At 36.7% G+C, this 21750-nt stretch overlaps 1 protein-coding gene across 1 annotated transcript in view; it reads left to right on the top strand.

Annotated features, from left to right (window-relative positions):
* BRIP1 (BRCA1 interacting DNA helicase 1) overlaps positions 1 to 20212 on the top strand; it is a 384399-nt gene extending 364187 nt beyond the window's left edge. The window contains exons 17-20 of the mRNA XM_089676644.1: positions 3734 to 3846; positions 8838 to 8917; positions 14237 to 14569; positions 18215 to 20212. Of these exons, the coding sequence (XP_089532770.1) occupies positions 3734 to 3846; positions 8838 to 8917; positions 14237 to 14569; positions 18215 to 19011 (1323 nt within the window). The 3' untranslated portion in view covers positions 19012 to 20212. The remainder of the gene's footprint in view (positions 1 to 3733; positions 3847 to 8837; positions 8918 to 14236; positions 14570 to 18214) is intronic.
* Positions 20213 to 21750: the final 1538 nt, after the last annotated feature.

Raw genomic sequence — 21750 nt, 5'->3', positions numbered from 1 at the left:
AATATATCTTTCCATCATCATTTTGCCATTTGTTCTATTTCTTGCATTTTTAGTTGGCAAGATGTTCTTCTTAGGGTTTCTGTCCATGTAGATAGCTGAAAGGTCTACTTTTTACCATACGAAGAGCTTCGCATACCAGATAAGATGAGGTTGTGTGGCTCTCTGGCCACTACTTGTCCACTTGGAATTTTGCTGTGACCTAAACTCCCATCAAAACAATAAATTAAAACACAATTTGTCTTTTTTAGTATTTTTTTTTTTACCTGATTTGTTATGTATGCTAGCGAATCACTATCTGTAGCGCTTACATGTTCAACTACTGTGATGGATTAGACTTATTTTTAAGGGCCTATTTTAGCAAGGTTTTTATCCAAGATTTACATAACTGTCATGCAAGATTCACACATTTATTCACATAAATTCAGGTAAAAATGTTAGTGTATTATATCCACTATGTTCCTTATTGTGTCTTTTCTATGTTAATTGCTGGTGATACATAAATGTATAATAATGATAATAGCAAACTTGTGTGAAGCTTCAAAATCTTTCAGACATCTTTTTAACTATTTTTTGCTTTGTAGTTTTTAAGAATTCTGAACACAGGAATATAGTTATTAAACTAATGGATTGTAGACTGCAGGAAGGTGAAGTCAAGTATAGATAGTGATTATTGTTCTAGTACACCTTTAGGTTAAGCATGTCCTACATTATATATTTTATATCGTTTTGTTTTGTTTTTTTTTATTTCAGCTTGATTTAAGCTCAGTGATTGATCCTTGTATGTTCTATAGAAATACATTTCTAAGTATAGCACAGCATACTGCTGTCAAACTCATCGTAATATTTTGTAGGGACAGTAGTGGCATTCCTCTGGGTGATATTTTTCCACCTTTCACTTTAAGAGTAAAATGTACAATTCTGCCACATCCTTTCTATCTTATTGAGACAAGTATTACATCTGCAGAATCAAATTCAATTTACTGTCTGGCTTTAAAGTTTGAATTTGTAAATTTGACAGGTCGTTTTAAAGGGCAGAGGTACACAAAATAAAATTTTGTACCCCAACCCATGTTGAAAATTACCTGTCAGAAATAGTTAGAAGTCTTCTGTATTTCTCTTGAAGCGTGTCCCTTCATCTGTCAGTTTAAAAAGGTTAACACAGTACAAAAGAGCAATCCAAAAAAAAAAAAAGGTTTCTGGCACAGCCTTTTCTTCAAAAGACCATAAAACTCTGCAGATTTCAAACTTTTACAGTCTAGGATTTGTAATGTTTGTCAAAACTTATTACCGTGCCAAACTGCATTGTTAACTTTGTTGCCAGTGAAAGTGGGTTATTCTGGCAATTTAGTACCGGATTGTATTTGCTCAGTTCCGCAGTCATGCTAAAATGGGCTTATCACTCTGTCCTTGCTGAGAAATATCTTTTGGTAAGAAAGTACACTTTTCTATATATCTATCTATATATGCATATATTTTTGTGTGTATGTATGTATATATATTTATACACACAGGTGTTTATATTCTCAGACTAGCAAAATTGAGTCTGGAATTTAACTTTTTTGCATTGCTTATTTTAAACTTCCTCAGCCCTTGAATGAGCAATTTTTTTTCTTCTGCCTATTTGATTGAAATAGTGTATGTTGCTGTTAAAGAATGTTTGAAATGTAAGAGAAAAATAGAAAATAACATTCAGGTAAATAGTCTGTGTGTATGTGTGTGTGTGTGTGTATATATATATATATATATATATATATACACACACACACACATGTATGTTTTCTTTGCTGTTTTCTCTTGCACACAAATACCAAGACAGATCAATAGATACCACTTCATTTACTTGTCAGTTGTTTTCTTGAGCCGCCTTCCTTTATATAGAGGCGAATCATCTATTCTGAAAAGTGCCAGTCACTAGTAATATGTGGAGTCTTAAGGCAATACATCATTTCTGTGTCTATGATATTAGATTACACAGGCCATATGGCCTCATTTTTTTTCTAGGTTGTACAACTTAAGCAACAATAACCCTACATCTACATTTACAATTTAATTTAAATTTACCCATATATCCTATGCACCTTGTATATTCATTAGGTAATGGTTTGTAAGTTAGAACCCATTTTAAACACCAACTTATGCAGCCACAATTAAATTTGCATTGTCTTTATTTCCGGGTGTTCTCTTTGTTCACTTACAGGGTAATAACATTTCTTAAAAAATTAATAAAAAAAGACAGATTTCTGGTTGTCTTGTAGGTCCTTTTTACTGCTTTAGGTTAAAACTATGTTAGAGCACTGCAATACTACTATACATTTGGTTTAAAGATTTTATTCTGGATGCGTCAGATGATTTTGTGCAAAACTGGTGGAACAATAACACAGAAGTGCTGTTTCTTACCATTTAGGTATCATTTATTTAAATATTTTGTAAAAACGAAATGGACATCAGCATAGACAAATGGACATCAGTAATGCAGCAAAATATAGAACATCAAGGTGTGCAGTAGCATAATATGTTGAGTGTAATAACAGCGGTTTTAAAACCAAGAGCACAAAGCAACAGCAGCGAAAAGTCATGTTCTCAAATAAGGAACAACTGTAAAAACCAAAAAGAAAATTAGGTGAATCAGTAAACCAACTATCATGCCTCTTGTGGAGGTGTGGGAGTACCTAAGAGATGCAAAATAGTAATCACTTGATAAAGAAGATTCCATATGACTAGCCACCAAAATGGCCTTGGCAAATGTAGTAGATGATTAATTATGGAGTATACTCCAGCCAAGTAGTCCACACTTTCTCAAATTTTGAAGAACAGCCTTAAACATGTTTCAGTTTCTTGTTGGATAGTGAAACATAGATGTCCTTTATTTTTAACCAACTCATAAAGAATGACAGCTGAAATCAGGATTTACTGACATTCTTGTTATAGAAGATTAGATTATAGACTGTATTCTTCATGTACACAGTATTTTGCATCTATCAAATAAGAATCGGACCAATTATTGTATCTTTGTCCTACAACTTTAATCCATTGATTATGTTTCACTCAGCTCTTTATACTGAAAGAATGGAACCTGGTTTATTATTTATGTACCATTTGCGTTCCTCAAGGAATACTTTTAACATACAAGTATTATTCATTTGTAATGTGCTGCTTAAACTTCAGTGAGATGTTATGTTCATAGATGTAATTTCAGCTCCATTTTCTCAAATGCCACAAAATAGATAAAAGAAATATCGATGTATGTGTGACATGTTCTTTTAAATGTTTGACATGCTACGAAAGTAGATTAGAGTGTCAACATGCAACAAAGAATAGTTTAAAAAAACGTCCTCAGATCTTTTGAGTGCTAATAGAAAGTACATTACCGTGATGTTAAGTCTGCTTAGCTATTCCAAATAGTATGTGTAGCAGTCTTAGAATTTTATTAATATTACGTTCCTTGCAGCTAGGAAATATGCCAGTATAAACAAGCACCCCGTTCCGGATTGTAACTGAAGTTTCTGCTGGTCATTTAACCCTTTATGTAAGGTGTCAGTAAGGTAATGCAGTGTACCAATGAAATTCTTAAATTTACCAACTAGAAACAATTACAATAAGTGCATTTTGTTGTATTTACAAAGCATGCTGCAGCAAACATGGGCTTTCACTGATGTGTTAGAAGATATTGCTGTTGGTTTGTTTTTAGCTGGGCTTATCCATGTGTTTTGCTTTGTATGTTTTTTTACTTTAGGTTGAGCTAAAAAGAAAGTATAATGATCAGCATGCAAAGAGTAGAGGACTATTGCCTGGAAGCCTGTGGTATGAAATACAAGCATACCGAGCCTTGAATCAAGCCTTGGGGAGGTAAGTAATAGTGTAATAAAAGTGCATCTTCTTACTAAAGGTGTATATATTTTTCTTATGCAAATTGATTCACATATATGTTAGAGTTAAGATAGCAGTGCTCACAGGAGGATTTTTAAAAAGCTGTATGTAAAAATAAAAAAGTACACTCTCAGAACAGAAGTGTACCTGTGATTAAAGGAAAATATCTATTATTTTTCACTATATACAACATGCTAACATGTTACACGACTCATGTCTGTCCTTGTAAGAAGCCAGCTCTATGCAGACAGTGTTTGTGATGAAAACTGATACAAAGAGCCAAATGTGCAGACCTCTTCTAATTTTGCTGACCACTGAAATACATTATATATTATTTAGATCCACACCTTGATCTAAACACAGCTTTTAATTGCTTCCTAAATATTGTAATAAGTCTGTAGAGCAGTTAATGAACTACCATCTAATTTTATCTATGTCTGGCATATTATGTATTGGTTGACATAAGGTGATGGTGAGATTTTTTTATGTAGTTATTTGGATCCTTTGTCACTTTAGCTATACATAAAGGTCATGTGGTAACTTAAAGCTTTGAAGAGAGGGGGGAGGGTAAGACCTCTGTCTTTTTTTTTGCTGCCATTGCCTTTGCATCCTGTTCAGAGACAGAACAGGAAGCCAGAGGAAATCTCTCCAAGAGTAAGGTAAAAAATATCGTAGACAGTTATTGAAACACACACTTCCTGTCCAGTGACAACTGTAGAGGTTTAGTTTTCCCATCACTTTCTGTTCCAGTGACCATGGTCACCAGAACAAACAGAGAGGGTGAATCTCCTCAGGGGAGATTTAGTCAGCAATAAAAATCTTTAAGAGGTTCCGACTGTTCTCTTGCTATCCAAAACTAAAAACGAAAGTTTTTGGCTATAAATATTGTTTAATTCTATTCATCAAGGCTCCCAATAGTGCATGTTTTTCTCATTAGAATCTCACTTTATAGTTGTGCTCCTACCCAGAAACCAGGAGAACGTTAGTTGTTTTAAGAACTTGGGTTTAGAACCATTGATCTAAAGTAAATGCCTATCAATAACTCACATAGCTTAACACAGTCTATGGAGCTTTTTTGTAGAAACCGTTCTCGGCAAGTAGCCCTGTTTCTTCTTTTTTGTAGAAAGCGTTAAAAAAAATATCATTGTTTGCTGGTTCTGATTAGTAGTAAATCTATATTCTGCTTTATAAAAAGTACCATGTTATAACAAGTTTTATGCAAAGCTACACCTTTAGCAAATATTCGCTTTAAAGATATGTAAAGATCCATATCTATAAAGATAAATATTAAAGTATTTCCCTGTTAACCGAGTGCATATCATATCTTCAATATAATTATAGAAGAGCAAAACTTTTGTAGAGGAAAAAGTACCCATTTTTTTGTATTTCCGTACACATGGGTCTGACCTAAAATAAGTTCTATTTATGTGGAAGACTTAAAAAACGAATAGTCCCTCCTCCTGCCTGTGTTGTAGTTTTGAATGACAGGAGCACAAATGACTGATGTTCCCAGGAATTAGCCCTGTTTCTTAGATTTCTGTAAAAACATGGTGGCTGCAGCAGGCACACACAGTATGCCTCTCAGTGACCCCCAAGGATATTAAATAGACAAATTATAAAGTCCTTGTTTTGTACATAAGCCACTGTGTGTATTAGCAGGAATATCATCAAATACTGAGGCACAGTTGTTGATTTGGTTGGTTTTATTTAGACATCTGAACATCTGAAAAATATTTTCAAACTAAAAGTTAGTGTTTAAAATACCAGTAGTTAAAGTGTTACTGATCCCACAACAGTAAAATCCATCTGTATATACAGTAAATCATGCTTGTTATATTCACTGTGGAACCTAAGGTGTTAATCCTCTACATTGTGTAAAAACGCTGTTCGATCCTGACATCTCTGATCCCCCCCTTCTTACAATACCCCCTTTTTATCTCCTGATAAGACATATGGTGTGGAGACACTGTATATGCTCATTTTGGTGTGTATTGCTAGAGAGTTTTTTTTTTTCTTGGGAGAGTGAATGTGATCAGCACAGGGCCACTCAGCACTGTCCAGGCAGAGGTCAGGGGTTCTGCATCCTCCTAGAGCAAAATGAAAACTCCTGCAAGCTTTAACCTGTGCTCGGCTGGATGCTGATAGAAGTCATAAGACTGCTCTAACTGCTGATGAGAAAAGGAATTTAGCAGTTTATATTCACTAAAAAAATTTCCATGTTCTGTGTACTGTGGAAGACCAGATATAGTGAATGCAGGGTCCTGGGTTTAGGAACACTTTAAATAAAGCAAGTCTATATCTATAAAGCACCCGGAAAGCATTAGTGAAGGTTATCACTATTCTATTTGATTTAGACACTTGTTTTCAATCCATTGAAGAAGTAAACGTATTAATATATTTTAGCTTTGTACAAGGCAACCTTTCCTGTTTTCACCTACAGTTTATGCTCGAGCAATAGTTATATTTCGTTTCTGTCTCATTATGCTTTATAGATCTTACCTTCTCAATTTTCGTTTGTTCACAGCAGAGACCTTCAGTTGTTTCTATTGTTTTTATAAGCTTTTTTTCAAACTAATTGCAAGAAGACTAATACACTTTTGTGGCGTTACATAAAAGATAGTGTATTTGAGACATGAGCAAGTTTACTTTTCAAGCCTAAACATGCACTAATTTTATCACATATTTCTACTACACAAGCTTTATTCTGTGAATAACATTTGGTTGCAAACAACCAATCTTTTTTGGAAGAGAGACCCATGGGGGTTTATTTACTAAAGCTGGAGAGTCCAAAATCAGACTCCCTTCTGCATAGAAACCAATCAGCTTCTAACCTCAGCTTGTTCAATGAAGCTTTGGCAATGAAACCTGGAAGCTGATTGGTTTCTATGCAGAAGGGAGTCTGATTTTGGACTCTCCAGCTTTAGTAAATAAACCCCATGAAGTCTGCGGTGACTACAGAAGACACTAGATGGCAACCTACAACGCTTGCACAATCTGCTCACTGAAAAATCATCGGTGTCCAAATGTGATTTCCTCAGATGAATGAATATATTTGTGTTGATAGTGCAAGGGAGCGGGTAGGATTCTCAGGTATTAGCTTGTCTTGTGGAAATCGGTAGTAATCAGAAATTAATCCCAAGCAGTCACATCTTCATTGGAGCAAACTGGGAAGTAGAAAGTGCTTACCAATGTATGATCATTCCCCAATCAAACTGTAAAACCCTTGATCAGGTGAATGTTCTCTTGTCTCTAAGCTCCTCACTTCTTTTTTACTTCAAATACAAAACAGGTTGGTTTTGTAGTCTTTTCAAAACATGCTGCTATAGTTTCCTCAGCAGTGTGGCAGAATTGATTTAGGTAGTGTTTTCCACATTGAATTTTAATTGTACAGCTAATAAGAATAGGATGTTTTTTAAAATGTATTTTATAATGATGCCGGTCAGAATAGGTGCAATATACAGCTTGGCCGTAGAAATTTTGGAGGGCCACATGCATTATCAATTTCTTTTATAAATCCACTGTAGAAAAATATATTCACAGGAAGATAATACACACAGTACATTTAGTGCACCTAACTGCAAAATATTACATAAACTTTTTCTTGAATTTTTCATAACAAATTGTACGGTAGTGAATGAAAGCTGTCACTAGAGAGAAATACTTTTAAAACTTCCTACTGTGCTTGAATAGCAAACAAAGAATAAAGCTTGTTTATCCTGGGGTTCCTCTTAGTTTTTTTTTATACCCATGAAGTCATTATATTTCATTATATTTTTTATCCAATACAACTCTATATATCTTAATATCTTGTTTTTATTTATAGTAGCGTGTTCTCATTTGGGGTCTTCTGGGACAAAAACACGTTACCCAAAGCAATGAATTTTGATGCTGGTGAAATTAAAAAAGGAAATCGTAAACATTTGTTTGTCCTCCACTCTGTAAAACATCACGTAAAGGCCATGAACAGGAAAAGAAAGTCGCTAAAGACAAGTGACCTTTCAGTCGAAGAAATCCTTCACCAAAATATGATATATGCTGACAGTGACTGAAAGTGGTCACATTTTGGGAGGAAAATGTCTACAGAGATTTATGGCAATAGAAGCAGAAAAGGCTTGAATCTGGCACTTTCCTGATAATCCCAGAATGCTCTGCCATGCAGAAACAGTGTAACGAATCAAAACTTTCTAGCTGGATACTCTTCTCTGAAGAAGCTGCATTTTCAATATTTAGGCAATATACACAATATGATAGTGTTGATATTGCAGATATACCATCCCACGTGCTTGTTTTGGGTGTTTGCTGTACTTACTAATTGGGGATCAAAAAATAGTTGCTACCCTGTACGTAATAATCTGGATACTGCAGAACTGTATTCATAAGAGATATTTCTTCAAAAAACTGCCTTCTGCTTTGTACTGAGTTTTGAAACAGTTTGATGATATATAAAATACCATTTATAGCAAGCTGTTCTGCATAAATATATTGCTACTTGCTATCAATTATTACCATCATGTAGTGCCCTGCATGGAATTTGTCAATGCCATCCTTGCTTGTTTAATGCAAACCAATTACTTGCAGGCAGTGAGAAGCCATGGTGTTCTTGTCACTTTTATTCATGCCATTTAGCTGCCCTCTGTGTCAGTAAAAGAAGCTCTGTAACTGCTTAAACAAATATAGCTGTTTGGCCTTTTTTAGAACAGCTACAACATCGGTAACCTGTTGCTTCCTGAGTCTAAATCTGTGCCATAGCATACAAAGCCAAGTAGAAAATTGTTGGATTGAATTTAAGCAATGATGCAATTTTTTATTGGTTGCAACATGGATGAATTTTCATGTTGTAGCTGAAAATGGAAAGTAGCTTTAACTATTTATTTAGATCTTATACATTGCATAATTGGTGTTCTCAATTAACATCTAATATAAAGTTATTATTTTTCAGGGTGTAATCTTGTTTTTCTTATTTTCAACAGGTGTATCCGGCATAGGAATGATTGGGGTGCTCTCATATTAGTAGATGACCGCTTCAGAAATAACCCAAAATATATAACCGGTGAGAATAAATCATCTGCATAGCCACTTATGTGTTTATGTTGCAGTTTTAGGATCAGCCATGGCTATTTTAACATAATTCCTTACTGGACTGTTGAAAAAGCAAAAAGCTGAAGATTTGTTTTCATTATGTTGTCATGTAGAATTATTTGAAGCTGTTAAAAGGGCCCCTGTGCAAGGGAACAATGTGGATTTTACCTCTGTGCTCGCCATGATTCTGCCACACATATGCACTATCTTACTGTGTTGGACCTGCTAGTGTTCTCCATCCAATTATCACAGCTCAATCATTCCGTTTTGTACCTGCAAGAGTAGCAAGTCCTAGTTTACACTTAGTTAGACCCCCATCACATTTAGTGGGAAGTAGCACCCACCAAATGCAAACCATTCAAGTGAATAGGGTCCCACTGATGCACATGGCTGTGGTGCAGGGTTTTAGGGTTTAAAACAGGTGGTGAGGTGGCAACCATACCTCCTCACTGCCTCTCAAATGCCTTCTGAAAAGCAAAGCACTACAGATTGTTCTTCAGAGGGCCTCCACATGTGTAAACGAGTCCTAAGGCCCCTTTCACACGGGCGTTCCATTTATTTCATCAGTTTGGTCTACATCTGTTTTTCATCCATTTGCCCACAGGAATGCATTGCTGTCCATCAACAAATGGATGAAAAACGGGCTGACGGAACGCCCGTGCGAAAGGACCCTTTTGCTTTCGGATATCTAGGCCTTCTTCAGAGGAGTCCAGATTATCAGCAGCCTATTCTGAACCTGGGCCCACATGTTTCTGTCTACCACCCTGAGAGGTTCGTTTCTTTGTGGACCACCAGGTTGCACAGACAGAAGGACTATTTTCTCATATAATGTTTTCCTGGGAAAGCAAAAAATTGTAAGAGCTGTATGTAAGCAAAATATATCCAGACAATTCCTTGTAAATCTGAAGTTGTGTGAAATAGATCCCTACAAAAGGACTAGGTCTTCTTCTTGGCCTAATGACTCACTCTGTTCAAAATAATATTTTGGTTATGGTTGGATTCCAATGGTCAACCTCTGGTTTCTTTTCACTTGGGAAAATAAGCAGTGGCATCTGACTTATATGATCCCTGGATCTGCTCCTGTCCACTTACCCTATTTTATTCTCTGTAATGGGCAGCACAGTAGCTAAATGGTTAGCACTTCCACCTGGCAGTACTAGGGTCATTGTTTTGAATCCCCACCACAGCACCACCTGCCTGGAGTTTGCATGTTCTCCCTGGGTACTCTGGTTTCCTCTCGCACTCCAAAGACATGCTGGTAGGTTAATTGGATCCTGTCTAAATTTGCCCTAGTATGTGTATGTATGAATGTAAGTTAGGGACCTTAGATTGTATGCCCCTTGAGGGTTAGGGACTGATGTAAATGTACAATATACATGTAAAGCACTGCGTAAATTGACGGCACAATATAAGTACCTGTAATAAATTAAAAAATGTAAACCTACAAATAGAGTGGCACCCTCTGATAATAGCTGTAGGAGCTGTGCAGCCCTGGCAACTGAAATACTGCTGAAATATAATTACTGGTGCAAAGCTAGCCAGAAGAGTTAAACCAGGCAGCAAAAGGAGCCTTTATACAGCTGTTTTATCTTCCGGATTCACGCTTTCTGCACCCTCAGCAGAGTGGATCTAAACATCTACACCTGATAGAGGGGCGTGCATTGCCGGGTGCATAGAAGAGCTTTCACTTCTGTAGGGTCAGCTTTACAAATGTGTTACTACTGCAGGTTCGCTTTAAGTGTTTTGAACATTTTAAAAAAAACATTTTCTTACAATGCTTTAAAATAGGTTTAGTTCTCATGGAACCTTGGAAAAGAGGGGAGACTGCCTTTTTGTACTGTAATTACCATGTTATTAAGGAATACATGCAACCTGCTGGTTTCTATTGACAGAGCTATTACTTCTCAATTTTAATAATTAATGAGGTCCAGCTGTTCGCATACTTTTTATGTCAATAGGCTTTGATTCATTATTGTACCTCACTTCATGTGCACTTTGACATCTTTGTACAGTTAATGATAACCATTTTAAAACCACCAGTATTACCTTTTAGATGAAATACCTGTATTTATTTAAATTTCCTCAGCTAAGATTTTTCAGTAGTAGTTTTATTTAATAAAACATCACTGTTTTGCGAAATCTGTAAGATATCCAATGTTGCAGCCAAGCATTTCTTAGTAATGGGCAAGTAATTAGGAGGAAACAAAAAAAAAACTTACAAAATTGAACTTGATAATAAACAACCAGCAGGGGGAGCTCAGATTCCATAAAAGAAAAAAATACTATATTCAACATCAAATGTCTCCAAAAAGAATTGAAGTTATTAGTTATCACTCCTGACATACTGTACACGTGGCTTTACATATGATAAAATGTAAAGAAATTTGAAATAGGTGATTCTTGTTTATATACTAATAAGTACATGTCTAAACTGATTTACTGCATTATTTTATTGTGAATTAATACTTTTTATTGTGAATTAATACTTTTTGTATTGTTTGTATTTTTGTGATTATCGTTTCACAGTAGTATCTTATTTTGATGCACAAGATCATTATGAAGATCACGGATTCCTGTGCAGTGTGTTTTGACAGCCCCTTCATTTGAATCGGCTGCAAAACTCACTTGACAACTCAAAAAGTAGCGCAAGCACTACTTTTTCAAACTACAGTTGCAAGAAAAAGTATGTGAACCCTTTGGGATTACATGGAGTTTTGCATGAATTGGGCATAAAATGTGCTCTGAACGTCATCTAAGTCACAACAATAGAAGAACACAGTCTGCTGAACATAATACTACACAAACATTAGACGTTGCCATGGTTTAATTGCACATAACATGTAAACATTCACAGTGCAGGGAGGAAAAAGTATGTGAGGCCCTAGCTTAATGACTTCTCCCAGAGCTAATTGGAGCCAGGAGTGAGCCAACCTTGACTCCAATCAGTGTGATGATATTGGATGTGTTGCTGACAGCTGTCCTGCCCTTAAAAAACACACACCTGTTTTGGGTTTACTGGTTTCAAGAAGCACTGTCTGATGTGAACCATGCCTCGCAGAAAAGAACTTTCAGCAGACCTACGGTCAAGAATTGTTGACTTGCATGAAGCTGGAAAGGGTTACAAAAGTATCTCCAAAAGCTTTGATGTTCATGTGTCCACGGTAAGACAGACTGTCTACAAATGGAGAAAGTTTAGCACTGTTGCTACTCTCCCTAGGCGTGGTCATCCTGTAAAAATGACTGCAAGAGCACAGCGCAGAATGCTGCATGAGGTAAAGAAGAATCCCAGAGTGTCAGCTAAAGACCTACAGAAATCTCTGGCACATGCTAACATTTTTGTTGACACATCTAAAATAAGGAAAACATTAAACAAGAATGGAGTACATGGGAGGACACCACGGAGGAAGCCATTGCTGTCCAAAAAGAATATTGCAGCACGTTTGAAGTTTGCAAAAGAGCACCTGGATGTTCCACAGCACTACTGGCAAAATATACTGTGGACAGATGAAACCAAGATTGAGTTGTTTGGGAAGAACACAAAACACTATGTGTGGAGAAAAAAAGGCACAGCACACCAACATCAAAACCTCATCCCCACTGTAAAACATGGCGGAAGGAGCATCATGGTTTGGGGCTGCTTTGCTGCCTCAGGGCCTGGACGGATTGTTGTCATTGATGGGAAAATTAATTCCAGAGTTTATCAAGACATTTTGCAGGAAAACGTACGACCATCTTTCCGCCAACTGAAGCTCCGCAGAGGATGGGTGATGCAACAGGACAATGACCCAAAGCATACAAGTAATTCAACAAAACAATGGCTGCAACAGCACAGAATACGCCTTCTGGAGTAGCCCAGTCAGAGTCCTGACCTCAACTCGATTGAAATGCTGTGGCATGACCTTGAGAGAGCGATTCACACCAGACATCCCAAGAATATTGCTACACTGAAACAGTTTTGTGAAGAAGAGTGGTCCAAAATTACTCCAGATCGTTGTGCAGGTCTAATGTGCAACTACAGGAAACATTTGGTTGAGGTTATTGCTGCCAAAAGAGGGTCAACCAGTTATTAAATCCAAAGGTTCACATACTTTTTCCTCCCTGCACTGTGAATGTTTACATGTTATGTGCAATTAAACCATGGCAACATCTAATGTTTGTGTGGTATTATGTTCAGCAGACTGTGTTCTTCTATTGTTGTGACTTAGATGACGTTCAGAGCACATTTTATGCCCAATTCATGCAAAACTCCACGTAATCCCAAGGGGTTCACATACTTTTTCTTGCAACTGTACACTGCTCAAAGCCACATGGTACTGCAGTATAATGGGATTTGGCACCCAAGGATGCAATGTGTTTTGCGTTTCGGGTGCCATTAACAATACATTGGCACTCTGTTTTAGATCACAAGAACAGCAGTGCCTGAAATGCTCACGGGATGCACCTTTCTAGCACTGCAATCTGGTGTGAACTCCAAAGTAATGTTTTCAGCATATAACCCAACATGCTCTGAATTCCTGTGTTTCTCAATGAGCTCTAAGAAATTAATTTAGGCCTGGTTCACACTACTGCGTTTCTACGAGTCATGTTTTGCATGGGCACTGCATCCCATTCATTTGGGCTTCTGAAACTCCTCCTGAAAAGTTCAGTGCAGTTCCCAGTGTGGGAAGCGGCTGCTGCGATTTCCAGTGCACATGGGTGCCTTTAGGATTAATGGCACATGTTGTGCAGTTTTTTTGTACAGGTGAGTGCGGCTGCGGGAACAGGTGTAATCCCACAGCGGCAATCACTCACATAGCCTAAATGTTTGTCTACTTCTTATACCAAAATGTTACAGTACAGGAAAATGGGTGAAAAGTGCCTTGCTATTGTGTTTAGTATTGAGTCTTGGATCTGTTAGAGCCAACTTGATTAAAGGCCAAATGTTAGAGAAGAGAAGGCTGACTTGTCAGTGATTTCATATTGGCATACACTGGCTGCTACTGAAGTGGCCAAGACTGCTTGCCTTTTAAACATTGTAGGAGGGTTTCTGCATAAAAAAAAAAAGGGAAACCTTTATTTTCTGGAAACATGAAATTCTCACTGACCTATCTGCAGCAGATTGTGTATCAAAATTGATTATAATGTGTGATGTATACAAATGAATAAAGCATTTATGTAAGATTATTACAAATACAAATATTTCCTTTGCTTCTTATATAAGACAAATAATTAAATGTTTTTGTTCAGTCACCGGTGCACATAGCGTTGTATGTGTGTTTGTTGTGCTTTAAAAGTATTTGTTTTTCCTCAGGATTGTCTAAATGGGTACGGCAGTTGGTACAGCACCACTCAAACTTTAGAAGCACTATAGAGTCTCTGGCTGAGTTTTCCAAGAATCAGCAGCAGAGAGTTCAAAAACAAAGTTTGACCAACAATGAAGAAGTTCTTCAAACACCTTCCTTCTCATCCAGAGATGATTACCCTAGTGCCTCATTGATGGAACTCACTGTCCACCCCTCTGAGAGTGTTTTAGAACCTACACAAATGACTGTTACAGCACCCGATCCTTCACCATCTGTGATTACAGTTTTATCTTGTTCAGATGACTCAGATTCTGGTGAAGACACTATGCACAATAGTAATTGTAAGTATAAAGTGCTTATATATGTGTTTTTGATAAATAGCATGCTTTAAAGGAGAAGTGTGGCCAAAGGCCTTTTGGCCATATCTTTCCTGTAGGTCACAGGAGTGCACTTTGTTCTGCCCAAGAATCAGCTGACGTAGGCTAATTTTAAAGTGTGACATGTTTGGTATCTACTTACTCAGCATAACATCATCTTATATTTTGTAACAAATTGGGTTATGTATTGTATTTTTTTTTTTACACTAAAATTCAAAAAAAGTGTATTTCTTTCCATAAAAATTGCGTTTAAAAAACCGCTGTGCAAAATACCGTGCGACACAAAAAAAAAACTACAAAACCCACAAATTCTGCTTTAAAATATATAATGTTTGGGGGTTCTAATACATTTTCTAGCAAAAAATACTGATTGTTGCATGTAAACAGAAAAGGTCTAGTAGCTCTTCTATCCAAAACTGAAATAAATTTCATTTTAGATACAGTGGAAGGCGAAAACAGATGCTGCCATTGCACAATATGTTGCAATTAGGCTGCAAAGCTATATACAGTGGAGGAAATTTGTAATTTTTTATTCAGACAGGCAGCACTTAACAGGGGCACTGGAGCAGATTTATAATGTTATTTTTCTTCATGAATTCCTCCCTCTGCTGTTCAAATAGCACTCTAACAGAATAAAACTTGTGCCTGACCACTTTTTACTTGTGCATCTGTTTTAATTGAAATTCTCTTTAATCTTCATCTCTAGTGGTTATACTTTCACCTGTGCAAATCTATAAACATATGCTACGGAGGGTTACAAACTCAGGGCACACAAGTACACATAATAACTGTGCCATAGATTTTGCTAACTGGCATGACTTGCAATTTGCTTCATGCATGACCCTTAATGGCTTTTCAATATATATTTATTTGTGGGTATTATTAGCAGTTGTTTCACCAGACTAAAGTATTTTTGGCTTGCTGGTTCTTTAGGTATATCATTAAGACAGAATTACACAGACCATATTGGAATTCCATGAATAAAAGAAGGCTATAGAACCTCTTACACATAATACAAATTAAAGCTTTACTTGAAGGGAGTACATTATTTATTTTACCACAAATGTCTGTGGATCATAGAAAGCAATAGTTGAATGAAGGTAACATGGAGCAGGCACTGAGGACTCGTGCAGTTGAAGGTTGGTTGGACATGAGTGAATAGGGTGAGGAAAGGTAGGGAGGAAGGAGGGGGTTAGGTTAAAAAAAAAGGTGGAAAGGTAGTTAAAGTGGAAGAATGGAGAGGAGGAATCCTAGGAGTGCAAAGAGGTCCAGGTCAGACATTTTGCAGGCAACAGTCAAAGTTTGAGAGCAGGTATTACATGATCCTGGGGTCCCATTTGTTTTGGCAGTCTGTTGCATTGAATTACATTCAGATTTTCATATATTTGAATATGTCTGTGGGGATGCTAAACATTTTGCAGGCTTTACCAATGGTCTGTTTCATAGCTGTGAAGATGTAAGTTAGAGTTTTGGTGCAAGTGGGTGGGTGGTTATTCTGGAGGGCTGCCTAAAATTTTATCACAAGGGAGCAGCCTAATAATATGGAGATGTTGCGGTATATTGAAAACCAGAATTGTTTGCAAGGCAAATCCTCCATTTGTAACTGTAAGGACCAGGGGCCGACTGACCATTTGGAAACTCGGGCACTGCCCGAGGGCCCAGGGTCAGTAGGGGCCCCATGAGATGCCCCTGGTACCTTTTTCAAAGGCTTTTTTGGAGTTTGGGCAAGGACACAGGGGCCCCATGATCCCCTATTGTCTGGGGGCCCCATGAGTTGTCAGTCCGCCCCTGGTAGGGACTGTTTTATAGGCAGCCTCTATAACAATATGGAAATTTCCCAGTAATGCCCAGGCAATATAGGTCGGTACAAGGTACCAACCCAACTTTATCACTTGTTTTGAGGGGGCTAGCCACATGTATTCCCAGTCTTCTGGTGCTAAGGCTTGTCCGAATCTTTCCTTCCATTCTTGGAAATAAGTTGGAGGGGTTAATAAAGTGGCAGCAATTGTAGAGAGGTGTATAGATTTGATTGTACTTGGGGAGTGTGGGTCATTGTTACAGATGGTCTCAGAGGGGATTGGGGATATAAGCAGACATTCTGTGTTCCGAAGCAAGAGCCTGGCATAGTCTTTCAGTTTCAGATATTAGAACATTTTTCATGATGGTATTTTGCAAGATTTCTTTAACGCTTGACCCTTTGTAGGGATAAAAAATTGTTCCCACCCTGGCAATCTGCAGCCTTGGTACACTGTCATACTGTTCTTCCTATATCCTTGCAAAACACTGCAGGGGTTGCCGATTACATATGTATCCAAACGCCTGAATTTTTCCCTAAATATTACAAAAAAGGAGGAAAAACAAGTCTCTAATTTACACAGCCTGTGCTACAATTTTCTCCCTTCTGCACCATACCTTTCTTGACCCAGTTACTGCTGTCACTGCCCGAAGATGTTGCAAACTGCTTTTCATATGTAGATAGAAGTGACAGAATCTGAGGAGCCAACTGATCGCACCAACCTATCAGCACACAAGCAACTCTGTTTATTGCCAGTTCTGCCTTTTATTCTTGGAGCCCAGTAACTGTATTTAAAAGGTCAGCTTTCTACTGTCTTTATCATTTCCCACCAACCTGTCCATTTCACCCAGTTGCTCTGACAAAATGGGGTTTATTTACTAAAGCTGGAGAGTCCAAAATCAGACTCCCTTCTGCATAGAAACCAATCAGCTTCCAGGTTTCATTGCCAAAGCTTCATTGAACAAGCTGAGGTTAGAAGCTGATTGGTTTCTATGCAGAAGGGAGTCTGATTTTGGACTCTCCAGCTTTAGTAAATAAACCCCAATGTGTCTGGTTTCTGAGGAACCAGCTGAAATTCGCTCAGTGGGTGGTCTTGCTACCCTGCTCTTTTATGCAGAAGTCAATTATTCGATAAAATTTTAGTGGAGGAGGAAAAACAAATTACTAGGCTTTACCCTCAAAGGCACGTCATTAGTCACCCCCACCTGTATTTCTGACCATGCATACAAATTCTTTGTGTACAGGGCCCAGTCCTCTGAAATTGTCCACCAAATCCTGTTAAAACCCACCACTTCAAAGCCCCCTCTCTGTCTTTCTAGTACATACATGCTTAACACTGTAGCCAGTTGCCTCTCTTCCAATGACCAGACAGTGTAAAAATCCAGTTTCATGTTTACTGTTGTAAAAAGTTATCACTGGGGGGAGGAACAACTGAGGAAATGCTTCTTGGTACCTGCAGCAGGCTGATTCCAAAATGTCCTATTATGTTCCTCTCAGGCAGACCTTCATTGTTCTTGTCTATGCTCAAGGACTTGCATAATATCAATTCTTTAAAACAAAAAGTTCTGTTAGTCTGTATTGTGATATGTTTCAAATTTATTCAGAGTTGTTTGCTTCAAGGTTAGCATTTCAAAATGTTTACTAGTATATACATTACACAGATTAAACTATTTTTATTGTGGCTGTAATCTTATTTTTAATTCCTTCTACTTTGCACTTTTCCATTTCTGCTTTATTTGGATAATTGACATTTAATCAGGTACATTTCAACATTTTTAAAGCTTAATGATTTTTTTTGCTTTTTTATTATACAGGTGCATTAGAGCAGCCTCAAAATACAAACCCTGCAAGAGGAAAAATGTGTTCTTTACAAAAAAACAGTAGATTTAATAACGAGAAACTGAACTTAACAAAACAACAGTGTTCATTCTACAACTACTTTATCAACAGTCCACTCACATCTACTCCTCTGCCTAATTCTGTCAGGAGAAGCTCTCTCACAGACAGCAGCATGAAAAAAGAAGCTGATAATGTCAGGGAAGCAGCCAAAGAAAAATATCCACCTTCACCAAATAAGAGGATACTGGTTGAAGCCCATAAAGGAGATTCAAGTGAAAGTATATGTAATGTGGTTCCACTTTTCCATGAAAATATAAGTGATGATATTATTGTAGTGGAAGAAAATGAATCTTCCCTTACTGAGATACCTGTGGAAGATGAAGCTGATGACACCATACATTTTACACCTGAACTTTTTGATAGTGAGAATAACCACAACAGTCCTGATCCTGGGGAGCAAAAGAATTGCACTCACTATCAAACAAATACTCCTTGCATGGGGAGTAATGCATGTGCAAGTGGAGGCAACAATGCCAAATTAACAGTAAACAATACAGAAGGGTTAGAAAATGATTTAAATTCATGCAATATTGACATAAATAGAAAGACTGAAGATATTTTGAACAGTGATTGTGTATCTAATGCTGCACAAGTCAGTTCCACAAATTGTATCTGCAATGCAGAGATAGATCAGACACAGAGAAAGGAAAAAAAAAGGAATAGACTGTCCAGATCGAAGAACAGAAGTTTGTCTTCCTTTGATTTTGATTGACTGCACCTTCAATAAAGCTGAGTGTCAGATTCAAGAGCAAGCACTTGATTTTTGTTTTGGGTGGATGTCACAGGTTTGAATGATCCACTGGCTTTTTGTGTTTTGAGCTAATCCCAGTGTGAGAGGATCTTGTGGTAATAAAAGTGTTAGGGAAATTAGGAATGTGTGTGTTAATATTTTTACATACAAACATTTCAATAATCAATGAAGAGTCCTATGAATCAGTTAGTCTAAATTACACTGCAGATACATGGCATTTCTAATCTGTATTTCTTTTTTGTTAGTGCAAAGTATGGTAACCAGTCATATTTTAGATTATTGTAATCACATTATCTATGAGATATTGCATGAATGATTCTATGGGTTACTGTCATTTTATTTTTTTTCATTGTTGTACTTTGTTGAAAAAAATCCTATGTTCTGTAAAGTTTAGGTAATCCTTTACACGCTAACTTTGTTGAATTACTTACTATATATCCCAGGGTGGTATCTCTTCACAGCTTTCATTTTTGTTGTTCTAAAGCAGAAAAATTTTGAATTTCAAAAACTCAACATCTAAATGTGCCATTTGGACATGTTATATACTTCCTGGGTTATTGACAAGTATTGTTGGAGCCTATTTTTTGTCCGTCACTGAATTAGAAGCCATGGAATAAAAAAAATAAAAATATTTCACCACTTAGAAATTATTTAACATGAAAAAATGATGTTTGCCTCCTTCAATTCTATTGTATATAGTACTTTAAATGTGACCAAGTTGCATTGACATTTATAAGCCTTTGCGTACGTCTTGGGGAAACCTATAACATTTATTAATTAGATAAATTCAAATCCAGTATTTTGCTAGTGCTTCTTGTGCTGTAGTAGCCATTCTTTGTGCTGTAAGACTTCCCATGTCTGGCCAGTTTATTGGTGTTTTTTTAGATCAGTCAGCCATCAGTCATGCTAGCCAAACTGCTTTCTGGTATGGCAACTGGATAGCTATTGTTTTGTACAAACAGCTGTGAAGTTCAAGATAATGCGCAGATAGCTTGTCTGTAATATCAATTAAGAATAGTATAAAATATATGAATGCTGCTCCTGTCTTGAAACTTCATGGTCACTGTATTTTTGTATGTGTACATTTTTGTATATTATATTCAAAAAATATTGCATTTAATGAAGCAAAAAGTACTTTTTCATTAAAATTATTAACATATGATCAGACTTTCCTATTATTTTGCCGTGGAAGTGGGGAATTGTTACTCCTAGGCCTGTCAAATTCCTAGTAACAATAATCATTTATACTTTGAAGTACAAAAATATATTTGCTTGTGGAAGTAAAAACATAGAAAAGTGATGGCAAAAAAACACCGAGTAGTCCATCGAGTCTGCCCATTTTTGTTTGTGGTTTTTTTTTTTTGGGGGGGGGGAGCTGGTTGTGTTTCTTTTGTTTTGTTTTGTTTTGTTTGCTTGTTGTTTTTGTTTTTTCTTTTGTTTTTTAGATCTTTTCTTTTCCCACGCATGTTTGAAGCTATTTACTGTTCACTGGCTCACTACCTCTGCTGGAAGTTTATTCCAAGCATCGACTACTATTTCAATAAAATAATACTTTCTGAGATTAGTTTTGAATTTTGCTCCAGTTAGTTTAAGGTTATGTCCCCGTGTTCTTGATTTTGGTTTCATATTGAAAATTCTGCCCTCCTGAACCTTATTCACCCCCTTGATGTATTTAACCACTTCAATACAGGGCACTTTTACCCCCTTCCTGCCCAGGCCAATTTTCAGCTTTCAGATCTCTCGCACTTTGAATGACAATTGCGCGGTCATACAAAACTGTACCCAAACTAAAATTTTAGCATTTTCTTCACACAACTAGAGCTTTCTTTTGGTGGTATTTAATCACCGCTGGGGTTTTTATTTATTGCTAAATTAACAATAAAATACCAAAAAAAGCTTAAAAAACCCACGTTTTTCTTTGTTTTGTTATAAACGTTTGCAAATAAATAATTGTTCTTCATGAATTTAGGCCGAGATGTATTCTGCTACATTTCTTTGGTGAAAGTAACCCAAATTAGGATGTATTATTAAGTCTGTAGGAAAGTTATAGAGTTCACAAACTATGGGATATATCTGAAAATTGATCAATCCTGAAGTACTGACAGCCGATCTAATGAGAAGGAAAGGAAATGTCCTGAGGTCCAAGAATGTCAGAACAGTACAGATATCCCCCAAATGACACCTTTTTGCAAAGTAGACAGTCCAACGTATTTCATAACAGGCATGGCGAGTTTTTTGAAGTTGTAATTTTTTTGTCATTTTTCAAAAAATGAAGAAATTAAAAAATGATTTTCACTATTTTTTTTTCACATATTGTCACCAATGCAGTACAGCATCATCATATAACTGGCATGGCGGTGATCAGGGACACTGACTGGGGACAGTACAAAAAAAAATTCATAATTTTTTTTTCAATTTTTTTATTTTTTATTAAATTTTTTTCTCTTTTTAAGATTTTTTTTTTCATATTGCACTATGACCAAAGTAGTATAATGTTACCAAGTAACATTGTACTACTTTGGGGAAGTGATCAGTATTTTTTTTTTTTTTTTACACAATTTGTTTATAGCAAAGAATTACTTTGCTATAAGCAAACATTTACCAGAATGAAATCGATTCATTCAAGGGGGGGTTTCGTGATTAGCTGTGATTTGTCCATGGCTAATTACTTGACACAGCTGGGCTGTGATTGGCCCAGCT

This window comes from Staurois parvus, unplaced genomic scaffold (assembly GCF_062004578.1).
Source record: "Staurois parvus isolate SC_StPar_1 unplaced genomic scaffold, SC_StPar_1.0 ptg000172l, whole genome shotgun sequence".
Classification (NCBI taxonomy): domain Eukaryota; kingdom Metazoa; phylum Chordata; class Amphibia; order Anura; family Ranidae; genus Staurois; species Staurois parvus.
Note: the sequence above shows the minus strand (reverse complement) of the source record. Positions and strands in the feature narration are given on the sequence as shown.